Source organism: Carcharodon carcharias (assembly GCF_017639515.1).
Source record: "Carcharodon carcharias isolate sCarCar2 chromosome 38 unlocalized genomic scaffold, sCarCar2.pri SUPER_38_unloc_2, whole genome shotgun sequence".
Lineage (NCBI taxonomy): Eukaryota > Metazoa > Chordata > Chondrichthyes > Lamniformes > Lamnidae > Carcharodon > Carcharodon carcharias.
In genome coordinates, this window is record NW_024470786.1 from 1,519,314 (window position 1) to 1,546,848 (window position 27,535).

The 27,535-nt window shown below is 50.4% G+C and overlaps 1 protein-coding gene across 1 annotated transcript in view; it reads right to left on the reverse strand.

The window, feature by feature from the left end:
* LOC121274794 (reticulocyte-binding protein 2-like) overlaps positions 1 to 26,974 on the reverse strand; it is a 105,862-nt gene extending 78,888 nt beyond the window's left edge. The window contains exons 1-2 of the mRNA XM_041182146.1: positions 26,927 to 26,974; positions 21,143 to 21,220 (exon numbers count right to left, since the gene is read on the reverse strand). Coding sequence (XP_041038080.1) covers positions 21,143 to 21,217 — 75 coding nt within the window. The 5' untranslated portion in view covers positions 21,218 to 21,220; positions 26,927 to 26,974. The remainder of the gene's footprint in view (positions 1 to 21,142; positions 21,221 to 26,926) is intronic.
* Positions 26,975 to 27,535: the final 561 nt, after the last annotated feature.

A 27,535-nucleotide genomic window follows, 5' to 3' on the forward strand; every position in this document is an offset into this window, starting at 1 on the left:
CCCCATCAAACACTCCCAGGTCAGCTACAGCACGGGGTTAGATACAGAGTAAACCTCCCTCTACACTGTACGTATCAAACACACCCAGGACAGGTACAGCACGGGGTTAGATACAGAGTAAAGATCCCTCTACAGCGTACCCATTAAACATTCCCAGGACAGGTACAAAATGGAGTTAGATACAGAGTAAATCTCCCTCTACACTGTGCCCATCAAACACTCCTAGGGCAGGTACAACACGGGGGGTTAGATACAGAGTAAAGTTCCCTCCACACTGTCCCATCAAACACTCACAGGACCGCTACAGCACGGGATGAGGTACAGAGTAAATCTCCCTCTACACCGTCCCCATCAAACACTCCCAGGACAGGTACAGCACGGGGTTAGATACAGAGTAAAGCTCCCACTACACTGTCCACATCAAACACTCCCAGGACAGGGACAGCACGGGGTTAGATACAGAGTAAAGCTCCCCCTACACTGTCTCCATCAAACACTCCCAGGACAGGTAGAGCACGGGGTTAGATACAGAGTAAATCTCCTTCTACACTGTCCCCATCAAACACTCCCAGGACTGGTACAGCACGGGCTTAGATACATAGTAAATTTACCTTTACACCATCCCCGTCAAAAACTCCCAGGTCAGGTACAGCACGGGGTTAGATACAGAGTAAATCTCCCGTTACACCGTTGCCATCAAACAAATCCACGACAGGTACAGCACGGGCTTAGATACAGAGTAAATCTCCCTCCACACTGTCCCCATCAAACACTCCCAGGACAGGTACAGCACGGGGTTAGATACAGAGTGAAGATCCCTCTACAGCGTCCCCATTAAACATTCCCAGGACGGGTACAGCATGGTGTTAGATACAGAGTAAATCTCCCTCTACACTGTGCCCATCAAACACCCCTAGGGCAGGTACAACACGGGGGGGGTAGATACAGAGTAAAGTTCCATCCACACTGTCCCATCAAACACTCCCAGGACCGCTACAGCAAGGGATTAGGTAAAGAGCAAAGCTCCGTCTACACTGTCCTCATCAAGCGCTCCCAGGACAGGTACAACACGGGGGTTAGTTACAGAGTATATCTCCCTCTACACCGTCCCCATCAGACACTCCCAGGACAAGTACAGCACGGGGTTAGATACAGAGTAAAGCTCCCTGTACACCGTCCCCATCAATCACTTCCAGGACCAGGTACAGCATGCGGTTAGATACAGAGTAAAGCACCCTCCACACAGTCCTCATCAAACACTCCCAGGACAGGTACAGCATAGGGTTAGATACAGAGTAAATGTCCCTCTACACCGTCCCCATCAAACACTCCCAGGACAGGTACAGCACAGGGTTAGCTACAGAGTAAAGCTCCCTCTACTCCGTTGCCATCAAACCCTCCCAGGGCAGGTACAGCACGGGTTTAGATACAGAGTAAAGCTCCCTCTACAATGTCCCCATCAAACACTGCCAGGACAGATACAGCACGGGGTTAGATATAAAGTAAAGCTCCGTTTACACCGTCCCCATCAACCACTCACAGGACAGATACAGCACGGGGTTAGATACAGAGTAAGGCTCCATCTAAACTGTCCCCATCAAACACTCCCAGGACAGGAACAGCAAGGTGTTAGATAAAGATTAAATATCCATCTACACTGTCCCCATCAAACACTCCCACGTCAGGTACAGCACGGGGTTAGATACAAAGTAAAGCTCTCTTTACACTGTCCCCATCAACCACTCCCAGGACAGATACAGCACGGGGTTAGATACAGAGTAAAGCTCCTTCTACACTGTCCCCATCAAACACTCCCAGGACAGGTACAGCACGGACTTAGATACAGAGTAAATTTCCCTTTACACCATCCCCATCAAACACTCCCAGGTCAGCTACAGCACGGGGTTAGATACAGAGTAAACCTCCCTCTACACTGTACGTATCAAACACACCCAGGACAGGTACAGCATGCGGTTAGATACAGAGTAAATCTCCCTCTACAGCGACCCCATTAAACACTCCCAGGTCAGGTAAAGCACGGGGTTAGATACAGAGTAAAGCTCCCTCTACAGCGTCCCCATCAAACATTCCCTGGACAGGTACAGCAAGGTGTTAGATAGAGATTAAATCTCCCTCTACACCTTCCCCACCAAACACTCCCAGGACAGGTACAGCATTGAGTTAGATACAGAGTAAATCTCCCTCTACACTGTCCCCATCAAATACTCCTGGAGCAGGTACAACACGGTGGTTAGATACAGAGTAAAGGTCCCTCTACACCGTCCCCATCAATCACTTCCAGGACAGGTACAGCATGCGGTTAGATACATAGTAAAGCACCCTCCACACAGTCCCCATCAAACACTCCCAGGACAGGTACAGCACAGGGTTAGATACAGAGTAAAACTCCCTCTACACCGTCCACATCAAACACTCCTAGGACAGTTACAGCACAGGGTAAGCTACAGAGTAAAGCTCCATCTACTCCGTCGGCATCAACCACTCACAGGACAGATACAACACGGGGGTTAGTTACAGAGTAAATCTACCTCTACACCGTCCCCATCAAACACTCCCAGGACAGGTATAGCACGGGGTTAGATACAGAATAAAGCTCCCTCTACACCGTCGCCATCAAATCTTCCCAGGGCAGGTGCAGCATGGGTTTAGATACAGAGTAAAGCTGCCTCTACAATGTCCCCATCAAACACTCCCAGGACAGGTACAGCATGGGGTTAGATACAAAGTAAAGCTCCCTTTACACCGTCCCCATCAAACACTCCCAGGACAGATACAGCACGGGGTTAGATACAGAGTAAAGCTGCTTCTACACTGTCCCCATCAAACACTCCCAGGACAGGTACAGCATGGGGTTAGATACAGAGTAAATCTCCCTCTACACTGTCCCCCATCAAACACTCCCAGGACAGGAACAGCAAGGTGTTGTATAGAGAGTAAATCTCCCTCTACACCTTCCACATCAAACACTCCCAGGACAGGTACAGCACGGGGTTAGATACAGAGTAAAGCTCCCTCTACACCGTCCCCATCAATCACTCCCAGGACAGGTACAGCACGGGGTTAGATACAGAGTAAATCTCCCTCTACACTGTCCCCATCAAACACTCCCAGGACAGGTACAGCACGGGGTTAGATACAGAGTAAAGCTCCCTCTACACTGTCCCCATCAAACACTCCCAGGACAGGTACAGCATGCGGTTAGATAAAGAGTAAAGCACCCTCCACACAGTCCCCATCAAACACTCCCAGGACAGGTACAGCATAGGGTTAGATAAAGAGTAAAGCACCCTCCACACAGTCCCCATCAAACACTCCCAGGACAGGTACAGCATAGGGTTAGATACAGAGTAAATGTCCCTCTACACCGTCCCCATCAAACACTCCCAGGACAGGTACAGCACAGGGTTAGCTACAGTGTAAAGCTCCCTCTACTCCGTTGCCATCAAACCCTCCCTGGGCAGGTACAGCACGGGTTTAGATACAGAGTAAAGCTCCCTCTATAATGTCCCCATCAAACACTCCCAGGACAGATACAGCACGGGGTTAGATACAGAGTACAGCTCCCTCTAAACTGTCCCCATCAAACACTGCCAGGACAGGTACAACACGGGGGTTAGTTACAGAGTAAATCTCCCTCTACACCGTCCCCATCAAACACTCCCAGGACAGGTACAGCACGGGGTTAGATACAGAGTAAATCTCCCTCTACACTGTCCCAATCAAACGCTCCCAGGACAGGTACAGCACGGGGTTAGATACAGAGTAAATCTCCCTCTACACTGTCCCCATCAAACGCTCCCAGGGCAGGTACAGCACGGGGGTTAGATAAAGAGTAAAGCTCCCTCCACACTGTCCCCATCAACCACTCCCAGGACAGGTACAGCAAAGGGTTAGATACAGAGTAAAGCTCCCTCTACACCGTCCCCATCAAACATTCCCAGGACTGGTACAGCATGGAGTTAGATACAGAGTAAATCTCCCTGTACACTGTCCGCATCAAACACTCCCAGGACAGGTACAGCACAGGGTTAGATACAGAGTAAAGCCCCCTCTACACTGTACCCATCAAACCCTCCTAGGGCAGGTACAGCATGGGATTAGTTACAGAGTAAATCTCCTTCTACACTGTCCCCATCAAACACTCCCAGGACTGGTACAGCACGGGCTTAGATACATAGTAAATTTACCTTTACACCATCCCCGTCAAAAACTCCCAGGTCAGGTACAGCACGGGGTTAGATACAGAGTAAATCTCCCGTTACACCGTTGCCATCAAACAAATCCACGACAGGTACAGCACGGGCTTAGATACAGAGTAAATCTCCCTCCACACTGTCCCCATCAAACACTCCCAGGACAGGTACAGCACGGGGTTAGATACAGAGTAAAGATCCCTCTACAGCGTCCCCATTAAACATTCCCAGGACGGGTACAGCATGGTGTTAGATACAGAGTAAATCTCCCTCTACACTGTGCCCATCAAACACCCCTAGGGCAGGTACAACATGGGGGGGTAGATACAGAGTAAAGTTCCATCCACACTGTCCCATCAAACACTCCCAGGACCGCTACAGCAAGGGATTAGGTAAAGAGCAAAGCTCCCTCTACACTGTCCTCATCAAGCGCTCCCAGGACAGGTACAACACGGGGTTAGATACAGAGTAAATCTCCCTCTACACCGTCCCCATCAGACACTCCCAGGACAGGTACAGCACGGGGTTAGATACAGTGTAAAGCTCCCTTTACACCGTCCCCATCAAGCACTCCCAGGACAGATACAGCACGGGGTTAGATACAGAGTAAATCTCCCTCTACACTGTCCCCATCAAATACTCCTAGGGCAGGTACAACACGGGGCTTAGATACAGAGTAAATCTCCCTCCACACTGTCCACATCAAACACTCCCAGGACAGGTACAGCACGGGGTTAGATACAGAGTAAAGCTCTCTCTACACTGTCCCCATCAAACACTCCCAGGACAGGTAGAGCAAGGGGTTAGATACAGAGTAAGGATCCCTCTACACAGTCCCCATCAAACACTCCCAGGACAGATACAGCACGGGGTTAGATACAGAGTAAAGCTTCCTCTTCACTGTCCCCATCAAACACTCCCAGGACAGCTACAGCACAGGGTTAGTTACAGAGTAAATCTCCCTCTACACCGTCCCCATCAAACACTCCCAGGACAGGTACAGCACGGGGTTAGATACAGAATACAGCTCCTTCTAAACTGTCCCCATCAAACACTCCCAGGACAGGTACAACACGGGGGTTAGTTACAGAGTGTATCTTCCTCTACACCGTCCCCATCAGACACTCCCAGGACAGGAACAGCACGGGGTTAGATACAGAGTAAAGCTCCCTCTACGCCGTCCCCATCAATCACTTCCAGGACAGGTACAGCACGCGGTTAGATACAGAGTAAAGCACCCTCCACACAGTCATCATCAAACACTCCCAGGACAGGTACAGCATAGGGTTAGATACAGAGTAAATGTCCCTCTACACCGTCCCCATCAAACCCTCCCAGGGCAGGTACAGCACGGGGTTAGATACAGAGTAAAGCTCCCTCTACACTGTCCCCATCAAACACTCCCAGCACAGGTACAGCACGGGGTTAGATACAGAGTAAAGCTCCCTCTACACTGTCCCCATCAAACACTCCCATGACAGGTACAGCACGGGGTTAGGTACAGAGTAAAGCTCCCTCTACACTGTCCCCATCAAACACTGCCAGGACAGATACAGCACGGGGTTAGATATAAAGTAAAGCTCCGTTTACACCGTCCCCATCAACCACTCACAGGACAGATACAGCACGGGGTTAGATACAGAGTAAGGCTCCATCGAAACTGTCCCCATCAAACTCTCCCAGGACAGGAACAGCACGGGGTTAGATACAGAGTTAATTTCCCTTCACAACATCCCCATCAAACACTCTCAGGTCAGGTACAGCACGGGGTTAGATACAGAGTAAAGCTCCCTTTACACCGTCCCCATCAAACACTCCCAGGACAGATACAGCACGGGGTTAGTTACAAAGTAAATCTCCTTCTACACTGTCCCCATCAGACACTCCCAGGACAGGTACAGCACGGGCTAAGATACAGAGCAAAGCACCCTCTACACTGTCCCCATCAAACACTCCCAGGACAGGTACAGCACGGGGTTAGACACAGAATAAATCTCCCTCTACACTGTCCCCATCAAACACTCCCAGGACAGGTACAGCACGGGGTTAGATACAGAGTAAATCTCCCTCTACACTGTCCCCATCAAACACTCCCAGGACAGGTACAGCACGGGGTTAGATACAGAGTAAAGCTCCCTCTACACTGTCCCCATCAAACACTCCCAGGACAGGTACAGCACGGGGTTAAATAGAGTAAATCTCCCTCTACACTGTCCCCATCAAACACTCCCAGGACAGGTACAGCACGGGGTTAAATAGAGTAAAGCTCCCTCTACACTGTCCCCATCAAACGCTCCCAGGACAGGTACAGCACGGGGTTAGATACAGAGTAAAGCACCCTCCACACTGTCCCCATCAAACACTCCCAGGACAGGTACAGCACGGGGTTAGATACAGAGTAAAGCTCCCTCTACACCGTCCCCATCAAACATTCCCAGGACAGGTACAGCACGGGGTTAGATACAGAGTAAAGCTCCTTCTAAACTGTCCCCATCAAACAGTCCCAGGACAGGTACAGCACGGGTTTAGGTACAGAGCAATGCTCCCTCCATACTGTCCCCACCAAACACTCCCAGGTCAGGTACAGCATGGGGTTAGAAACAGAGTAAAGATCCCTCTACACTGTACCTATCAAACACTCCCAGGACAGGTACAGCATGGAGTTAGATAAAGAGTAAATCTCCCTCTACACCTTCCCCATCAAACACTCCCAGGACAGGTACAGCACGGGGTTAGAAACAGAGTAAATCTCCCTCTACACTGGCCCATCAAACACTCCCAGGACAGGCACAGCACGGGGTTAGATACAGAGTAAAGATCCCTCTACAGCGTCCCCATCAAACATTCCCAGGACAGGTACAGCACGGGGTTAGATACAGAGTGAAGCACCCTCCACACTGTCCGCATCAAACACTCCCAGGACAGGTACAACACAGGGGCTAGATACAGAGTAAAGCTCCCTCCACACTGTCCCATCAAACACTCTCAGAACTGCTACAGCACGGGAATAGGTACAGAGTAAAGCTCCCTCTACACTGTCCCCATCAAAACTCCCAGGCCAGGTACAACATGGGGGTTAGATACAGAGTAAATGTCCCTCTTCACCGCCCCCATCAAACACTCCCAGGACTGGTACAGCACGGGGTTAGATACAAAGTAAAGCTCCCTCTACACTGTACCCATCAAACACTCCCAGGACATATACAGCACGGGGTTAGATACAGAGTAAGGATCCCTCTACACCGTCCCCATCAAACATTCCCAGGACAGGAACAGCACGGGGTTAGATACAGAGTAAATCTCCCTCTACACTGTGCCCATCAAACTCTCCTGGGCAGGTACAACACGGGGGTTAGATACAGAGTAAAGCTCCCTCCACACTGGCCCCATCAAACATTCCAAGGACATGTACAGCACGAGGTTAGATACAGAGTAAAGATCCCTCTACAGCGTACCCATTAAACATTCCCAGGACAGGTACAAAATGGAGTTAGATACAGAGTAAATCTCCCTCTACACTGTGCCCATCAAACACTCCTAGGCCAGGTACAACACGGAGGGTTAGATACAGAGTAAAGTTCCCTCCACACTGTCCCATCAAACACTCACAGGACCGCTACAGCACGGGATTAGGTACAGAGTAAATCTCCCTCTACACTGTCCCCATCAAACACTCCCAGGACAGGTACAGCACGGGGTTAGATACAGAGTAAATCTCCCTTTACACCGTCCCCATGAAACACTCACAGGACAGGTACAGCACGGGGTTAGATACAGAGTAAAGCTCCCTCTACACTGTCCCCATGAAACACTCACAGGACAGATACAGCACTGGGTTAGAGACAGAGTAAAGCTCCCTCTACACTGTCCCCATCAAACACTCACAGGACAGGTACAGCACGGGGTTAGAGACAGAGTAAAGCTCCCTCTACACTGTCCCCATCAAACACTCAAAGGACAGGTACAGCACACAAAGTTGGATACAGAGAAAAGCTCCCTCTACACCGTCTTCATCAAGCGCTCCCAGGACAGGTACAGCACGGGGTTAGATACTAAGTAAAGCTCCATATACACCGTCCCCATCAAACACTCCCAGGACAGGTAGAGCACGGGGTAAGATACAGAGTAAATCTCCTTCTACACTGTCCCCATCAAACACTCCCAGGACTGGTACAGCACGGGGTAAGATACAGAGTAAATTTACCTTTACACCATCCCCGTCAAAAACTCCCAGGTCAGGTACAGCACGGGGTTAGATACAGAGTAAAGCTCCCTCTACACTGTCCCCATCAAACAGTCCCACGACAGGTACAGCACGGGCTTAGATACAGAGTAAATCTCCCTCCACACTGTCCCCATCAAACACTCCCAGGACAGGTACAGCACGGGGTTAGATACAGAGTAAAGATCCCTCTACAGCGTACCCATTAAACATTCCCAGGACAGGTACAAAATGGAGTTAGATACAGAGTAAATCTCCCTCTACACTGTGCCCATCAAACACTCCTAGGGCAGGTACAACACGGGGGGTTAGATACAGAGTAAAGTTCCCTCCACACTGTCCCATCAAACACTCACAGGACCGCTACAGCACGGGATTAGGTACAGAGTAAATCTCCCTCTACACTGTCCCCATCAACCACTCACAGGACAGATACAGCACGGGGTTAGATACAGAGTAAGGCTCCATCTAAACTGTCCCCATCAAACACTCCCAGGACAGGAACAGCAAGGTGTTAGATAAAGAGTAAATATCCATCTACACTGCCCCCATCAAACACTCCCACGTCAGGTACAGCACGGGGTTAGTTACAGAGTTAATTTCCCTTCACAACATCCCCATCAAACACTCCCAGGTCAGCTACAGCACGGGGTTAGATACAGAGTAAACCTCCCTCTACACTGTACGTATCAAACACACCCAGGACAGGTACAGCATGGGGTTAGATACAGAGTAGAGCTCCCTCTACAGCGTCCCCATCAAACATTCCCAGGACAGGTACAGCAAGGTGTTAGATAGAGATTAAATCTCCCTCTACACCTTCCCCACCAAACACTCCCAGGACAGGTACAGCATTGAGTTAGATACAGAGTAAATCTCCCTCTACAGCGACCCCATTAAACACTCCCAGGTCAGGTAAAGCACGGGGTTAGATACAGAGTAGAGCTCCCTCTACAGCGTCCCCATCAAACATTCCCAGGACAGGTACAGCAAGGTGTTAGATAGAGATTAAATCTCCCTCTACACCTTCCCCACCAAACACTCCCAGGACAGGTACAGCATTGAGTTAGATACAGAGTAAATCTCCCTCTACACTGTCCCCATCAAATACTCCTAGCGCAGGTACAACACGGTGGTTAGATACAGAGTAAAGGTCCCTCTACACCGTCCCCATCAATCACTTCCAGGACAGGTACAGCATGCGGTTAGATACAGAGTAAAGCACCCTCCACACAGTCCCCATCAAACACTCCCAGGACAGGTACAGCACAGGGTTAGATACAGAGTAAAACTCCCTCTACACCGTCCCCATCAAACACTCCCAGGACAGGTATAGCACGGGGTTAGATACAGAATAAATCCCCCTCTACAACCGTCGCCATCAAATCTTCCCAGGGCAGGTGCAGCACGGGTTTAGATACAGAGTAAAGCTGCCTCTACAATGTCCCCATCAAACACTCCCAGGACAGGTACAGCATGGGGTTAGATACAGAGTAAATCTCCCTCTACAGCATCCCCATCAAACACTCCCAGGTCAGGTACAGCACGGGGTTAGATACAGAGTAGAGCTCCCTCTACAACGTCCCCATCAATCACTTCCAGGACAGGTACAGCATGCGGTTAGATAAAGAGTAAAGCACCCTCCACACAGTCCCCATCAAACACTCCCAGGACAGGTACAGCATAGGGTTAGATACAGAGTAAATGTCCCTCTACACCGTCCCCATCAAACACTCCCAGGACAGGTACAGCACAGGGTTAGCTACAGTGTAAAGCTCCCTCTACTCCGTTGCCATCAAACCCTCCCAGGACAGGTACAGCACGGGGTTAGATACAAAGTAAAGCTCCGTTTACACCGTCCCCATCAACCACTCACAGGACAGATACAGCACGGGGTTAGATACAGAGTACAGCTCCCTCTAAACTGTCCCCATCAAACACTGCCAGGACAGGTACAACACGGGGGTTAGTTACAGAGTAAATCTCCCTCTACACCGTCCCCATCAAACACTCCCAGGACAGGTGCAGCACGGAATTAGATACAGAGTAAAGCTCCCTCTACACCGTCCCCATCAAACACTCTAAGGACAGGTACAGCACGGGGTTAGATACAGAGTAAATCTCCCTCTACACTGTCCCCATCAAACACTCCCAGGACAGGTACAGCACGGGGTTAGATACAGAGTAAATCTCCCTCTACAGCGTCCCCATCAAACACTCCCAGGACAGGTACAGCACAGGGTTAGATACAGAGTAAAGCCCTCTCTACACTGTACCCATCAAACCCACCTAGGGCAGGTACAGCATGGGATTAGTTACAGAGTAAATCTCCCTCTACAACCGTCCCCATCAAACACTCCCAGGACAGGTACAGCACGGGGTTAGATACACAGTAAATTTCCCTTTACACCATCCCCATCAAACACTGCCAGGACAGGTACAACACGGGGGTTAGTTACAGAGTAAATCTCCCTCTACACCGTCCCCATCAAATACACTCCCAGGACAGGTGCAGCACGGAATTAGATACAGAGTAAAGCTCCCTCTACACCGTCCCCATCAAACACTCCCAGGACAGGTACAGCACGGGGTTAGATACAGAGTAAAGCACCCTCCACACTGTCCCCATCAAACACTCCCAGGACAGGTACAGCACAGGGATAGATAAAGAGTAAAGCTCCCTCTACTCCGTCGCCATCAAACCCTCCCAGGACAGGTACAGCACGGGCTTAGATACAGAGTAAAGCTCCCTCTACACTGTCCCCATCAAACGCTCCCAGGACAGGTACAGCACGAGGTTAGATACAGAGTAAAGCTCCCTCCACACTGTCCCCATCAAACCACTCCCAGGACAGGTACAGCACAGGGGTTAGATACAGAGTAAAGCTCCCTCTACACCGTCCCCATCAAACATTCCCAGGACTGGTACAGCATGGAGTTAGATACAGAGTAAATCTCCCTCTACACTGTCCCCATCAAACACTCCCAGGACAGGTACAGCACAGGGTTAGATACAGAGTAAAGCCCCCTCTACACTGTACCCATCAAACCCTCCTAGGGCAGGTACAGCATGGGATTAGTTACAGAGTAAATCTCCCTCTACAACGTCCCCATCAAACATTCCCAGGACAGGTACAGCAAGGTGTTGTATAGAGAGTAAATCTCCCTCTACACCTTCCACATCAAACACTCCCAGGACAGGTACAGCATAGGGTTAGATACAGAGTAAATGTCCCTCTACACCGTCCCCTATCAAACACTCCCAGGACAGGTACAGCACAGGGTTAGCTACAGTGTAAAGCTCCTCTACTCCGTTGCCATCAAACCCTCCCTGGGCAGGTACAGCACGGGTTTAGATACAGAGTAAAGCTCCCTCTATAATGTCCCCATCAAACACTCCCAGGACAGGTACAGCACGGGGTTAGATACAGAGTAAAGCTCCCTCTATAATGTCCCCATCAAACACTGCCAGGACAGATACAGCACGGGGTTAGATACAAAGTAAAGCTCCGTTCTACACCGTCCCCATCAACCACTCACAGGACAGATACAGCACGGGGTTAGATACAGAGTACAGCTCCCTCTAAACTGTCCCCATCAAACACTGCCAGGACAGTTACAACACGGGGTTAGTTACAGAGTAAATCTCCCTCTACACCGTCCCCATCAAACACTCCCAGGACAGGTGCAGCACGGAATTAGATACAGAGTAAAGCTCCCTCTACACCCTCCCCATCAAACACTCCCAGGACAGGTACAGCACGGGTTAGATACAGAGTAAATCTCCCACTACAGCGTCCCCATCAAACACTCCCAGGACAGGTACAGCAAGGTGTTAGATAAAGAGTAAATATCCATCTACACTGTCCCCATCAAACACTCCCAGGTCCAGTACAGCACGGGGTTAGTTAAAGAGTTAATCTCCCTCTACACCGTCCCCATCAAACACTCCCAGGACAGGTACAGCACGGGGTTAGATACAGAGTAAAGTTCCCTTTACACCATCCCCATCAAACACTCCCAGGACAGGTACAGCACGGGGTTAGATACAGAGTAAAGCTCCCTCTACACTGTCCCCATCAAACACTCCAGGACAGGTACAGCACGGGGTTAGATACAGAGTAAAGCTCCCTCTACACTGTCCCCATCAAACACTCCCAGGACAGGTAACAGCACGGGGTTAGATACAGAGTAAATCTCCCTCTACACCTGTCCCCATCAAACACTCCCAGGACAGGTACAGCACGGGATTAGATACAGAGTAAATCTCCCTCTACACTGTCCCCATCAAACACTCCCAGGACAGGTACAGCACGGGGTTAGATACAGAGTAAACCTCCCTCTACACTGTCCCCATCAAACACTCCCAGGACAGGTACAGCACGGGGTTAGATACAGAGTAAATCTCCCTCTACACTGTCCCCATCAAACACTCCCAGGACATGTACAGCACGGGGTTAGATACAGTCTAAATCTCCATCTACACCATCCCCATCACACACTCCCAGGACAGGTACTGCATGTGGCTCGATACAGAGAAAAGCTCCCTCTACACTGTCCATCAAACACTCCCAGGACAGGTACAGCACGGGGTTAGATACAGAGTAATGCTCCCTCTACACTGTCCCCATCAAACACTCCCAGGACAGGTACAGCACGGGGTAAGATACAGAGTAAAGCTCCCTCTACACTGTCCCCATCAAACACTCCCAGGACAGGTACAGCACGGGTTAGATACAGAGTCAAAGCTCCCTCTACACTGTCCCCATCAAACACTCCCAGGACAGGTACAGCACGGGGTAAGATACAGAGTAAAGCTCCCTCTACACTGTCCCCATTAAACACTCCCAGGACAGGTACAGCACGGGGTTAGATACAGAGGTAAGCTCCTCTACACTGTCCCCCATCAAACACTCCCAGGACAGGTACAGCACGGGGTTAGATACAGGAGTAAAGCTCCCTCTAACACTGTCCCCCATCAAACACTCCCAGGACAGGTACAGCACGGGGTTAGATACAGAGTAAAGCTCCCTCTACACAGTCCCCATCAAACACTCCCAGGACAGGTACAGCACTGGGGTTAGATACAGAGTAAAGCTCCCTCTACACAGTCCCGATCAAACACTCCCAGGACAGGTACAGCACAGGGTTAGATACAGCGTAAAGCTCTCTCTACACAGTCCGCTTCAAACGCTCCCAGGACAGTTACAGGACGAGTTAGATACAGAGCAAATCTCCCTCTACACTGGCCCCATCAAACACTCCCAGACAGGTACAGCACGGGGTTAGATACAGAGTAAATCTCCCTCTACACTGTCCCCATCAAACACTCCCAGGACAGGTACAGCACGGGGTTAGATACAGAGTAAAGCTCCCTCTACACTGTCCCCATCAAACACTCCCAGGACAGGTACAGCACGGGGTTAGATACAGAGTAAAGCTCCCTCTACACTGTCCCCATCAAACACTCCCAGGACAGGTACAGCACGGGTTAGATACAGAGTAAAGCTCCCTCTACACTGTCCCCATCAAACACTCCCAGGACAGGTACAGCACTGGGTTAGATACAGAGTAAATCTCCCTCTACACTGTGCCCCATCAAACACTCCCAGGGACAGGTACAGCACTGGGGGTTAGATACAGAGTAAAGCTTCCCTCTACACAGTCCCCATCAAACACTCCCAGGACAGGTACAGCACGGGATTAGATACAGAGTAAAGCTCCCTCTACACTTCCCCAATCAAACACTTCCAGGACAAGTACAGCACGGGGTTAGATACAGAGTAACACTCCCTCTACACCGTCCCCATCAAACACTCCAGGACAGGTACAGCACGGTAAAGATACAGAGTAAAGCTCCCTCTACACCGTCCCCATCAAACACTCCCAGGACAGGTACAGCACGGGGTTAGATACAGAGTACAGCTCCTTCTAAACTGTCCCCATCAAACACTCCCAGGACACGTACAACACGGGGGTTAGTTACAGAGTAAATCTCCCTCTACACCGTCCCCATCAAACACTCCCAAGACAGGTACAGCACGGGGTTAGATACAGAGTAAAGCTCCCTCTACACTGTACCCATCAAACCCTCCTAGGACAGGTACAGCACGGGATTAGTTACAGAGTAAATCTCCCTCTACACGTCCCCATCAAACACTCCCAGGACAGGTACCTCACGGGGTTAGTTACAGAGTAAATGTCCCCTAACACCGTCCCCATCAAACACTCCCAGGACAGGTACAGCACGAGGTTAGATACAGAGTACAGCTCCCTCTAAACTGTTCCCATCAAACACTCCCAGGACAGGTACAACACGGGGGCTAGTTACAGAGTAAATCTCCCTCTTCACTGACCCAACAAACACTCCCAGGACAGGTACAGCACGGGGTTAGATACAGAGTAAAGCTCCCTCTACACCGTCCGCATCAAACACTCCCAGGACAGGTACAGCACGGTGTTAGATACAGAGTAAAGCTCCCTCTAAACTGTCCCCATCAAACACTCCCAGGACAGGTACAACACGGGGGTTAGTTACAGAGTAAATCTCCCTCTACATCGTCCCCATCAAACACTCCCAGGACAGGTACAGCATGGGGTTAGATACAGAGTAAATCTCCCTCTACACTGTCCCCATCAAACACTCCCAGGTCAGGTACAGCACGGGGTTAGATACAGAGTATAGCTCCCTCTACACCGTCCGCATCAAACACTCCCAGGACAGGTACAGCACGGTGTTAGATACAGAGTAAAGCTCCCTCTAAACTGTCCCCATCAAACACTCCCAGGACAGGTACAACACGGGGGGTTAGTTACAGTGTAAATCTCCCTCTACATCGGCCCCATCAAACACTCCCAGGACAGGTAGAGCATGGGGTTAGATACAGAGTAAATCTCCCTCTACTCTGTCGCCATCAAACACTCCCAGGTCAGGTACAGCACGGGGTTAGATACAGAGTATAGCTCCCTCTACACCGTCCCCATCAAAACACTCCCAGGACAGGTCCAGCACACAAAGTTGGATACAGAGTAAAGCTCCCTCTACACTCTCCCCACCAAACACACCCAGGACAGGTACAGCACGGGGTTAGATACAGAGTACAGCTCCCTCTACACTTTCCCCTTCAAACCCTCCCAGGTCAGGTACAGCACGGGGATAGATAAAGAGTAAAACTCCCTCTACTCCGTCGCCATCAAACCCTCCCAGGGCAGGTACAGCACGGGGTTAGATACAAAGTAAATCTCCTTCTACACTGTCCCCATCAGACACTCCCAGGACAGGTACAGCACGGGCTTAGATACAGAGTAAAGCTCCCTCTACACTGTCCCCATCAAACACTCCCAGGACAGGTACAGCACGGTGTTAGATACAGAGTAAATTTCCCTTTACACCATCCCCATCAAACACTCCCAGGTCAGGTACAGCACGGGGTTAGATACAGAGTAAAGCTCCCACTACACTGTACCTATCAAACACTCCCAGGGACAGGTACAACACGGGGGTTAGTTACAGAGTAAATCTCCCTCTGCACCGTCCCCATCAAACACTCCCAGGACAGGTACAGCATGGGGTTAGATAAAGAGTAAAGCTCCCTCTACTCCGTCGCCATCAAACCCTCCCAGGACAGGTACAGCACGGGGTTAGATACAGAGTTAATCTCCCTCTACACCGTCCCCATCAAACACTCCCAGGACAGGTACAGCATGGGGTGAGATACTAAGTAAAGCTCCCTTACACCGTCCCCATCAAACACTTCCCAGGACAGGTACAGCACTGGGGTTAGATACAGAGTAAATCTCCCTCTACACCGTCGCCCATCAAACACTCCCAGGGACAGGTACAGCACGGGTTAGATACAGAGTAAATCTCCCTCTACACTGTCCCCATCAAACACTCCCAGACAGGTACAGCACGGGGTTAGATACAGAGTAAAGCTCCCTCTACAGCGTCCCCATCAAACACTTCCCAGGACATGTACAGCACTGGGTTAGAAACAGAGTAAAGCTCCCTCTACACGTCCCCATCAAACACTTCCCAGGACAGGTACAGCACGGGGGTTAGATACAGAGTAAAGCTTCCCTCTACACTGTCCCATCAAACACTCCCAGGACCGGTACAGCACGGGTTAGATACAGAGTAAAGCTCCCTCTACACTTCCCATCAAACACTCCAGGACAGGTACAGCACGGGGTTAGATACAGAGTAAATCTCCCTCTACACTGTCCCCATCAAACACTCCCAGGACAGGTACAGCACGGGGTTAGATACAGAGTAAAGCTCCCTCTACACAGTCCCCATCAAACACTCCCAGGACAGGTACAGCACGGGGTTAGATACAGAGTAAAGCTCCCTCTACACTGTCCCCATCAAACACTCCCAGGACAGGTACAGCACGGGGTTAGATACAGAGTAAATCTCCCTCTACACCGTCCCCATCAAACACTCCCCCAGGACAGGTACAGCACGGGGTTAGATACAGAGTAAAGCTCCCTCTACACTGTCCCCATCAAACACTCCCAGGACAGGTACAGCACGGGGTTAGATACAGACTAAATCTCCCTCTACACTGTCCCCATCAAACACTCCCAGGACAGGTACAGCACGGGGTTAGATACAGAGTAAATCTCCCTCTACACTGTCCCCATCAAACACTCCCAGGACAGGTACAGCACGGGGTTAGATACAGAGTACAGCTCCCTCTAACACTGTCCCCTCAAACACTCCCCGGACAGGTACAGCACGGGGTTAGATACAGAGTAAATCTCCCTTACACTGACCCATCAAACACTCCCAGGACAGGTACAGCACGGGGTTAGATACAGAGTAAAGCTCCCTCTACACTGTCCGCATCAAACACGCCCAGGCCAGGTACAGCACGGTGTTAGATACAGAGTAAAGGCTCCCTCTACACTGTCCCCATCAAACACTCCCAGGACAGGTACAGCACGGGGGTTAGATACAGAGTAAATCTCCCTCTACACGTCCCCAATCAAACACTCCAGGACAGGTACAGCATGGGTTTAGATACAGAGTAAATCTCCCTCTACACCTGTCGCCATCAAACACTCCCAGGACAGGTACAGCACGGGGGTTAGATACAGAGTAAAGCTCCCTCTACACGTCCCATCAAACACTCCAGGACAGGTACAGCACGGGGTTAGATACAGAGTAAAGCTCCCTCTACACTGTCCCCATCAAACACTCCCAGGACAGGTACAGCACGGGGGTTAGATACAGAGTAAATCTCCCTCTACACCGTCCCCATCAAACACTCCCAGGACAGGTACAGCACGGGGTTAGATACAGAGTAAATCTCCCTCTACACTGTCGCCCATCAAACACTCCCAGGACAGGTACAGCACGGGGTTAGATACAGAGTAAAGCTCCCTCTACACGTCCCCATCAAACACTCCCAGGACAGGTACAGCACGGGGTTAGATACAGAGTAAAGCTCCCTCTACACTGTCCCCATCAAACACTCCCAGGACAGGTACAGCACGGGGTTAGATACACTCCCTCTACACTGTCCCCATCAAACACTCAAAGGTCAGGTACAGCACGGGGTTAGATGAAGAGTAAAGCTCCCTCTACACTGTCCCCATCAAACACTCCCAGGACTGGTACAGCACGGGGCTAGTTACAGAGTAAATACCCTCTACACCGTCCACATCAAACACTCCCAGGACAGGTACAGCACGGGGTTAGATACAGAGTAAGCTCCCTCTACACTGTCCCCATCAAACACTCCCAGGACAGGTACAGCACGGGGTTAGATGCAGAGTAAAGCTCCCTCTACACTGTCCCCATCAAACACTCAAAGGACAGGTACAGCACGGGGTTAGATACAGAGTAAATCTCCCTCTACACTCTCCCATCAAACACTCCAGGACAGGTACAGCACGGGGGTTAGATACAGAGTAAATCTCCCTCTACACCGTCCCCATCAAACACTCCCAGGACAGCTACAGCACGGGATTAGATACAGAGTAAAGCTCCCTCTACACTGTCCCCATCAAACACTCCCAGGACAGGTACAGCACGGGGTAAGATACAGAGTAAATCTCCCCTCTACACTCGTCCCCATCAAAATTCCAGAACTGTGCAGCATGGGTTGATACAGAGTAAATCTCCCTCTACACTGTCCCCATCAAACACTACTAGGGCAGGTACAAGCACGGGGGTTAGATACAGAGTAAAAGCTCCTCTACACTATCCCCATCAAACACTCCCAGGACAGGTACAACACGGGGTTAGATACAGAGTAAATTTCCTCTACACCGTCCCCATCAAACACTCCCAGGACAGGTACAGCACGGGGTTAGATACAGAATAAAGCACCCACCACACTGTCCCCATCAAACACTCCAGGACAGGTACAGCACGGGGTTAGATACAGAATAAAGCACCCACCACACTGTCCCCTCAAACACTCCCAGGACAGGTACAGCACGGGGTTAGGTACAGAGTACAGCTCCTTCTAAACTGTCCCATCAAACACTCCCGGGTCACGTACAACACGGGGGTTGTTACAGAGTAAATCTCCCTCTACACCGTCCCCATCAAAAACATCCAAGACAGGTACAGCACGGGTTAGATACAGAGTAAAGCTCCCTCTACACTGTCCCACCAAACACTCCCAGGACAGGTACAGCACGGGTACGTACAGAGTAAATCTCCTCTACACTGTCCCCATCAAACACCTCCCAGGACAGGTACAGCACGGGGTTAGATACAGAGTAAAGCTCCCTCTTACACCGTCCCCATCAAACACTCCCAGGACAGGTACAGCACGGGGTTAGATACAGAGTAAAGCTCCCTCTAACACTGTCCCCATCAAACACTCCCAGGACAGGTACAGCACGGGGTTAGATACAGGAGTAAATCTCCCTCTACACCGTCCCCATCAAACACTCCCAGGACAGGTACAGCACGGGGTTAGATACAGAGTAAAGCTCCCTCTACACTGTCCTCCATCAAACACTCCCAGGACAGGTACAGCACGGGCTTAGATACAGAGTAAAGCTCCCTCTACACTGTCCCCATCAAACACTCCCAGGACAGGTACAACAACGGGGTTAGATACAGAGTAAATCTCCCTCTACACGGTCCCCATCAAACACTCCCAGGACAGGTACAGCACGGGGTTAGATACAGAGTAAAGCTCCCTCTACACTGTCCCCATCAAACACTCCCAGGTCAGGTACAGCACGGGGTTAGATACAGAGTAAAGCTCCCTCTACACCGTCCCCATCAAACACTCCCAGGACAGATACAGCAAGGGGTTAAATACAACGTAAAGCTCCCTCTAAAACTGTCCCCATCAAACACTCCCAGGACAGGTACAGACACGGGGTTAGATACAGAGTAAAGCTCCCTCTACACTGTCCCCATCAAACACTCCCAGACAGGTACAGCACGGGGTTAGATACAGAGTAAAGCTCCCTCTACACTGTCCCCATCAAACACTCCCAGGACAGGTACAGCACTGGGGTTAGATACAGAGTATATCCCTCTACACTGTCCCCATCAAACACTCCCAGGACAGGTACAGCACGGGGTTTGATACAGAGTAAAGCTCCCTCTACACTGTCCCCATCAAACACTCCCAGGACAGGTACAGCACGGGTTAGATACAGAGTAAAAGCTCCTCTACACCGTCCCCATCAAACACTCCCAGGACAGGTACAGCACGGGGTTAGATAGAGTAAAGCTCCTCTACACTGTCCCCATCAAACACTCCCAGGACAGGTACAGCACGGGGTTAGATACAGAGTAAAGCTCCCTCTACACTGTCCCCATCAAACACTCCCAGGACAGTGACAGCACGGGGTTAGATACAGAGTAAAGGTCCCTCTACACCGTCCCGATCAGACCCTCCCAGGACAGGGACAGCACGGGTTAGATACAGAGTAAATCTCCCTCTACACTGTCCCCATCAAACACTCCAGGACAGGTACAGCACGGGGTTAGTACAGAGTAAATGCTCCCCTACACCGTCCCCATCAAACAATCCCGAGACAGGTACAGCACGGGGTTAGATACAGAGTACAGCTCCCTCAAATCCGCCCCCATCAAACACTCCCAGGACAGGTACAATACGGGTTTAGATACAGTGTAAAGCTCCCTCTACCTGTCCCCAACAACCACTCCCAGGACAGGTAACAGCATGGGGTTAGATACAGAGTAAAGCCTCCCTCTACACCGTCCCCCATCAAACACTCCCAGGACAGGTACAGCACGGTGTTACATACAGAGTAAAGCTCTCTCTACACTCTCCCATCAAACACTCCAGGACAGGTACAGCACGGGGGTTAGATACAGAGTAAATCTCCCTCTACACCGTCCCATCAAACACTCCCAGGACAGGTACAGCACGGGGTTAGATACAGAGTAAATCTCCCTCTACACTGTCGCCCATCAAACACTCCCAGGACAGGTACAGCACGGGGTTAGATACAGAGTAATGCTCCCTCTACACCGTCCCCATCAACAGCTCCCAGGACAGGTACAGCACGGGTTAGATACAGAGTAAAGCTCCCTCTACACCGTCCCCATCAAACACTCCCAGGACAGGTACAGCACGGGGTTAGATACAGAGTAAATCTCCCTCTACACTGTCCCCGTCAAACACTCCCAGAACAGGCACAGCACAGGGTTAGTACAGAGTTACATTTTATCTAAAGTGTCCTTTCACCACTGAGTTACCTGCTCATGAATGAAACTTTTAAATTCTTGCACTTTGTCCTCCCTTAGTTTCATGTTCCAAAAAGCATTCGACATCTGTCAGGAAAAATGTTCATTCATTAAAATGTCAGTTAGTATTAGAGAAGATGAGCATTGCTGAAAAAGAGACATGTTGAAGCTTTTTTGTCTTGCACTCATCAGGACACTCTGCAAGAACCAATTTGAGGGGAAAGTAAACAATTTATACTGTATGTGATGATAGTGCTGAGTGATTAGCTGTTGGACTCTGATTGGTAGGGTGTTGCCATGGAGAATGCACCTGTTGATGGTGACTGACAGTTAAAGGCCAAGCACTCTTTGAAATTTAAAGCAAGCTGCTTGGACTACTCGTGCTGCTCCTTGTCCTATTTCAGCATCAAGTTTGCATGGTGCACAAATGGCTCAGGCCCGACTTAAAAGCTCCCTGGCAGAACCCTCAACTAGTAAGTCAAGGATTGAGGCGTTCATTTGACTGCTCCATTTCAGAGGTGGGTGAGAGTGCAGGTGGAGCCCATTAAGACATGTAGGGATATATGCGGGGTTCTCTACCACAGTCTCCCACCAGCCTACCTTCACTGGCCAATATACATGTTGGGATTCTCGCAGTTCCCCAAAGATTGGACTTATCAGCAATCTGGCAAATAGGGCCCAAGCTATTGGCTCACCATGCAAGTTTGATGCTGAAATAGTGGGCCATCAAAGGCAGTGGCAGAGTGGTATTGTCACTGGACCAGTGTTCCAGCTCTGGGGACCAGGGTTCGAATCCCACCACAATAGATGGTGGCACTTGAACTCAATAAAAATCTGGAATTAAAAGTCGAATGATGGCCATGGAACAATTGTCGATTGTCGTAAAAAAGCCATCTGGTTCCCTGATGTCCTTCAGAGAAGGAAATGTGCCATCCTCACCGATCAGGCCAACATATGACTCCAGGCGCAGAGGATTGTGGTGAACTGCCTCTCTGAAATGGCCCAGCAAACCACTCAGTCATATCAAACTGCTGGAAAGTCCACAAGGATGGACTGCCCGGCATCGACCTGGACACCAGAACCGAGCATGGCAATCCCAGCCCTGCAAAAGTCTCCTTACAAACATCTGTGGGGGCTAGTGTCAAAATTGGGAGAGCTGTCTGACAGACTAGTCAAGCAACATCTGACATTGTCTGAGAGATATGATTCCATGAATATGACTATGACCCAGACTCCACCATCACCAGCCCTGGGTATGTCCTGTCCCACCGGAGAGGTGGCGGCACAGTGGTATACAGTAGTGGGAGAATTGCCCTGGGAGTCCTCAACATCGAATCCGGACCCCATGAAGTCTCATGGCCATCAGGTCAAACACGGGCAAGGAAACCTCCTGCTGATTACCATGTACCGCCTCCCTTAGCTGAGGAATCAGTGCGCTCCATGTTGAACATCACTTGGGGGGGAAGCACTGAGGGTGGCAAGGGCGCAGAATATATTCTGGGGGCAGAATTCTTACCTCGGTGGGTGGGTGAGCCCCACCGGCGCAGCATCGGTGGGTGGGCAGCTGAACCCCGCCGCCAAAACAGAGCCTGCCACCATTTTGAGTGGGGCGGGCCAATTAAGGCCCACCCGGAGGCCTGCCCGACAGGAAGTGCTATGCACTTCCTGTTCCGGGAGGGGAGGAAATCTCCATTTGTCAAAGGGCGGCTGCTCCCTGAGGCAAAGTCTGTCTCAGGGAGACTCGTGAGAGGTAAGTAAACTCTAAAAATAGATAAATATTAAAAATTATTATGGCCTTAATTGGCCATTGACAGGTCGGCGGGCAGACAGCTGTATTTCGCTGTCCGCCCGCCTTCGTGAATATTTAAAGCGACCGGGATGACGTGGGGGGTTCCTCCCGACCTTATCCCGTGTCATTTTCCCCTCGGCGAGTGGGCCCTGCCTCCAAATCACTGAAGGGAAAATCCTGGCCTGGGTGGGGTACCTCAATGTCCATCACCAAGAGTGGCTCGGTAGCACCACTGCAGCTCGAGCTGGCCGAGTCCGAAAGGACAGAGTTGTTCGTCCAGGTCTGCGGCAGGTGGTGTGGGAACCAACTAGAGGGAAAAAAAAACAAAACTTGACATCATTCACCAACCTGCCTAGGCACCGATGTATCTGTCCATGACAGTATCAGTAGGAGTGACCACCGGCACAGTCCTTCTGGAGACGAAGTCCCGCTTCACATTGAGGATACCCTCCATCGTGCTATGTGGCACTACATGGGTTAATTTTGAACTGATCTAGCAACTCAAAACTGGGGCAACCATGAAGCGCTGTGGGACAGCAAGCAGCAGCAGAATTGTACTCGAACACAATCTGTAACTCATGGGCCGGCATATCCCCCACTCTACCATTGCCACCAAGACAGGGGGGTCAACCTTGGTTCAGTGAAGAGTGCAGGAGGGCATGTCAGGAGCAGCCACCAGGCATACCTTAAAATGAGGTGTTAACCTGGTGAAGCTACAGCTCAGGACTACTTGAGTGCCAAACAGCGTAAGCAGCAAGTGACAGACAGAGCTAAATCGATCCCACAACCACGGATCAGATCTAAGCTCTGCAGTCCTGCCACATCCAGATGTGAATGGTGGTAGACATTTAAACAAACTCACTGGAGGAGGAGGAGGCTCCACAAATATCCCCAGCCTCATTGATGGGGAGCCCAGCACATCAGCGCAAAAGTTCAGTCTGAAGCATTTGCAACAGTCTTCAGCCAGAAGTGCCGAGTGGATGATCCATCTCGGCCTCCTGGAGGTCCCCAGCATCACAGATGCCAGTCTTCAGCCAATTCGATTCACTCCACATGATATCAAGAAACATTTGATGGCACTGGATACTGCAAAGGCTATGGGGGCCTGACAATATTAAGTGAAATAAACTACTGAAAATATCTGCTCCAGAACTTGCCGTTGCCCCTAGCCAAGCTGTATCTCCAACACTGGTATCTCCACAGCTATGCGCAATTTTGCCCAGGTGTGTGCTGTCCACAAAAAGCAGTTCCTTCTACTCTCAATCATCAGTATGTGATGGAAAGGGTCATCAACAGTGCTATCAAGTGGCACTTGCTTAGCAATAACCTGCTCACTGATGCTTGGTTTGGGTTCCGCCAGGGCCACTCAGTCCTGACCTCATTACAGCCTTGGTTCAAACATGGACAAAAGAGGTGAGCTCCCGAGGTGAGGTGAGAGTGACTGCCCTAACATCAAGGCCACATTTGACCAAATGTGGCATCAATGAACCCTAGCAAAAACTGGAGTTAATGGAATCAGGGGGAAAACTTCCGCTGGTTGGGTCATACCTAGCACAAAGGAAGATGGTTTGTGGTTGTTGGAGGGTCAGTCATCTCAGCTCCAGGACATCACTGCAGGAGTTCCTCAGGGTAGTGTCCTCGGCCCAACCATCTTCAGCTGCTTCGTCAATGACTTTCTTCCATCATAAGGTCAGAAGTGGGGATGTTCGCTGATGACTGTACAATGTTCAGCACATTCACGCCTCCCCAGATACTGAAGCAGTCAGTGTCCAAATGCAGCAAGACCTGGACAATATCCAGGCTTGGCTGACAAGTGGTGAGTAGTAACATTCACACCACACAAGTGCCAGGCAATGATCATCTCCAACAAGAGATGAGGTGGTGGCATCGTGCCAAAGTGGTAATGTTACTGACGGGTTTTCCAGAGACCTCAGGCAACGTTCTGGGCACTGGGATCAAAATCCCACCGCCACAAACTGAGAAAATTTGAATTCCATTAAAAACATGGAATTAAAAAGACAGGTTCACTAATGTCTTTACGAAAGAAAATCTGCCGTCCTTACCTGGTCAGTCTACATGAGACGCAAGAACCATGGCAATATGGTGCTTGTTAAGTGCCTGAACAATGGCAGTTAGAGATAAGCAATAAATCACTGGAGGAGCCACTGATGCCCTCGTGCAATAAATAGAAAAAAAGGCAGGCTGGAGGATAATGGCTACCTTGATCAGATTATTTAGATCAATATGTCAGACCCTGACTCCACTTAACTCACGAGAATATCTGTACACTGACGGGTGTCTCTCAGTCCCTCTCTTCAGGGAGATATCTGTACACTGACTGGTGTCTCTCAGTCCCTCTCTCTCTCAGGGAGATATCTGTACACTAACGGGTGTCTCTCAGTCCCCTCTCTCTCAGGGAGATATCTGTAACACTGACTGGTGTCACTCATCAGTCCCCCTCTCTCTCAGGGAGATACCTGTACACTGACTGGTGTCTCTCAGTCCTCTCTCTCTCAGAGAGATATTGTACCACTGACGGGTGTCTTCTCAGTCCTCTCTCTCAGGGAGATATCTGTACACTGACTGGTGTCTCTCAGTCCCCTCTCTCTCAGGGAGATACCTGTACACTGACTGTGTGTCTCAGTCCCTCTCTCTCAGGGAATATCTTCTGTACACTGACTGGTGTCTCTCAGTCGCTCTCTCTCTGAGGGAGATATCTGTACACTGACTGGTGTCTCTCATTCGCTCTCTCTCTAGGAGATATCTGTACACTGACATGTGTCTCTCAGTCGCTCTCTCTCTCAGGGAAATATTTGAACACTGGTTTCTCTCAGTCCCACTCTCTCTCTCAGGGAGATATCTGTACACTGACTGGTGTCTCTCAGTTGCTCTCTCTCTCAGGAGATATCTGTACACTGACTGGTGTCTCTCAGTCCCTCTCTCTTTCAGGGAGATATCTGTACACTGACTGGTGTCTCACAGTTGCTCTCTCTCTCAGGGAGATATCTGTACAGTGAGTGGTTGTCTCTCAGTCCCCTTTTTTCTCAGGGAGTTATCTGTACACTGAATGGTGTCTCTCGGTCCCCTCTCTCTCAGGGAGTTATCTGTACACTGACTGGTGTCTCTCAGTCCCCTCTCTCTCAGGGAGATATCTGTACACTGACTGGTGTCTCTCAGTCCCCTCTCTCTCAGGGAGATATCTGTATACGGACTGGTGTCTTCTCAGTCCTCTCTCTCCCAGGGAGATAAGTGTACACTGACTGGTGTCTGCTCAGGTCCCTCTCTCTCATGAGATATCTGTACACTGATTGGTGTCTCCCAGTCCCTCTGTCTCAGGGAGATTTCTGTACGCTGACTGGTGTGTCTCAGTCCTCTCTCTCTCTGGGAGATTTCTGTACACTGACGGGTGTCTCTCAGTCCCTCTCTCTGAGAGATATCTGTACACAGGATGGTGCCTCTCAGTCCCTCTATCTCTTCAGGGAGATATCTGTACACTGAATGGTTGTCTCTCAGTCCTCTCTATCTCTCAGAGAGATATCTGTAAACTGATGGTGTCTCTCGGTCCCTCTCTCTCTCAGGGAGATTGTCTGTACACTGACTGGTGTCTCTCAGTCCCTCTCTCTCAGGGAGATAGCTTACACTGACATGGTGTCTCTCAGTCCCTCTCTCTCAGGGAGATAGCCGAACACTGACTGGTGTCTCTCGTCCCTCTCTCTCGCAGCCAGCTGTCTGTACACTGACCGGGGTCTCTCAGTCCCCTCTCTCTCAGGGGATGTTTGTACACTGACAGGTGCCTCTCAGCCCCTCTCTCTCTTAGGGAGGTATCTGTACACTGAATGGTGTCTCTCAGTCCACTCTCTCTCTCGGGAGATATCTGTACACTGACTGGTGTCTGTCAATCCCTCTCTCTCAGGAGATATCTGTACAATGATCTGCATCTCTGTGTCCCTCTGTCTTTTTGTATCACAGGACTGCCTTCTCATTAATTGTTAATGAATGACTCACTGGAGTGGTGTTGTTATCCGAATGAATATTTCTCGATGGTCTTGGCGATAAAAACTGTGGGCAGAAGAAAGGGGGAGGTGAGACTGGGAGCCTCTTGAGAAGGAAGCGGGTTTTGAAGGAGACATTCTGGATCCTTGCCAATGGGAAATGGGGGACGACTGGAAATTGGGATCCATGGATCTGCGCGTAGCTTACAATCATTGCCAGAGATTAATGTAAAATTTTTAACCCCAAAAAAAAACCCCCCCCCCGGGGTCCATATGAACCTACAGTGCAAGTGATTACCAGCCGCTGATCAGCCCCCATCGCTTGTTTTGCCTCTGAGAGATTATTTATCCCCTCTCATGGTGATCCAGTGCCTGGCCCGGTCCCTGTGTATAACAGGCCCTTTCCCTTTCTCCACTGTGATACAGTAATCTCTTCCCTCTCGCTGTGATCCCAGTTTTCTCTCCCCCTTTTCACTGCATATCAGTATCTCTTGCTTCTCACTGTGCTCACGGGGCTCCACAGTGTCACTGTGATTCAGTGTCTCTCTCCCGTCACTGTGTGTCACTGCCTCTCTCCCTGTCAGTGTGGTTCACTGACTCTCCCACCCCACCGTGATCCAGTGT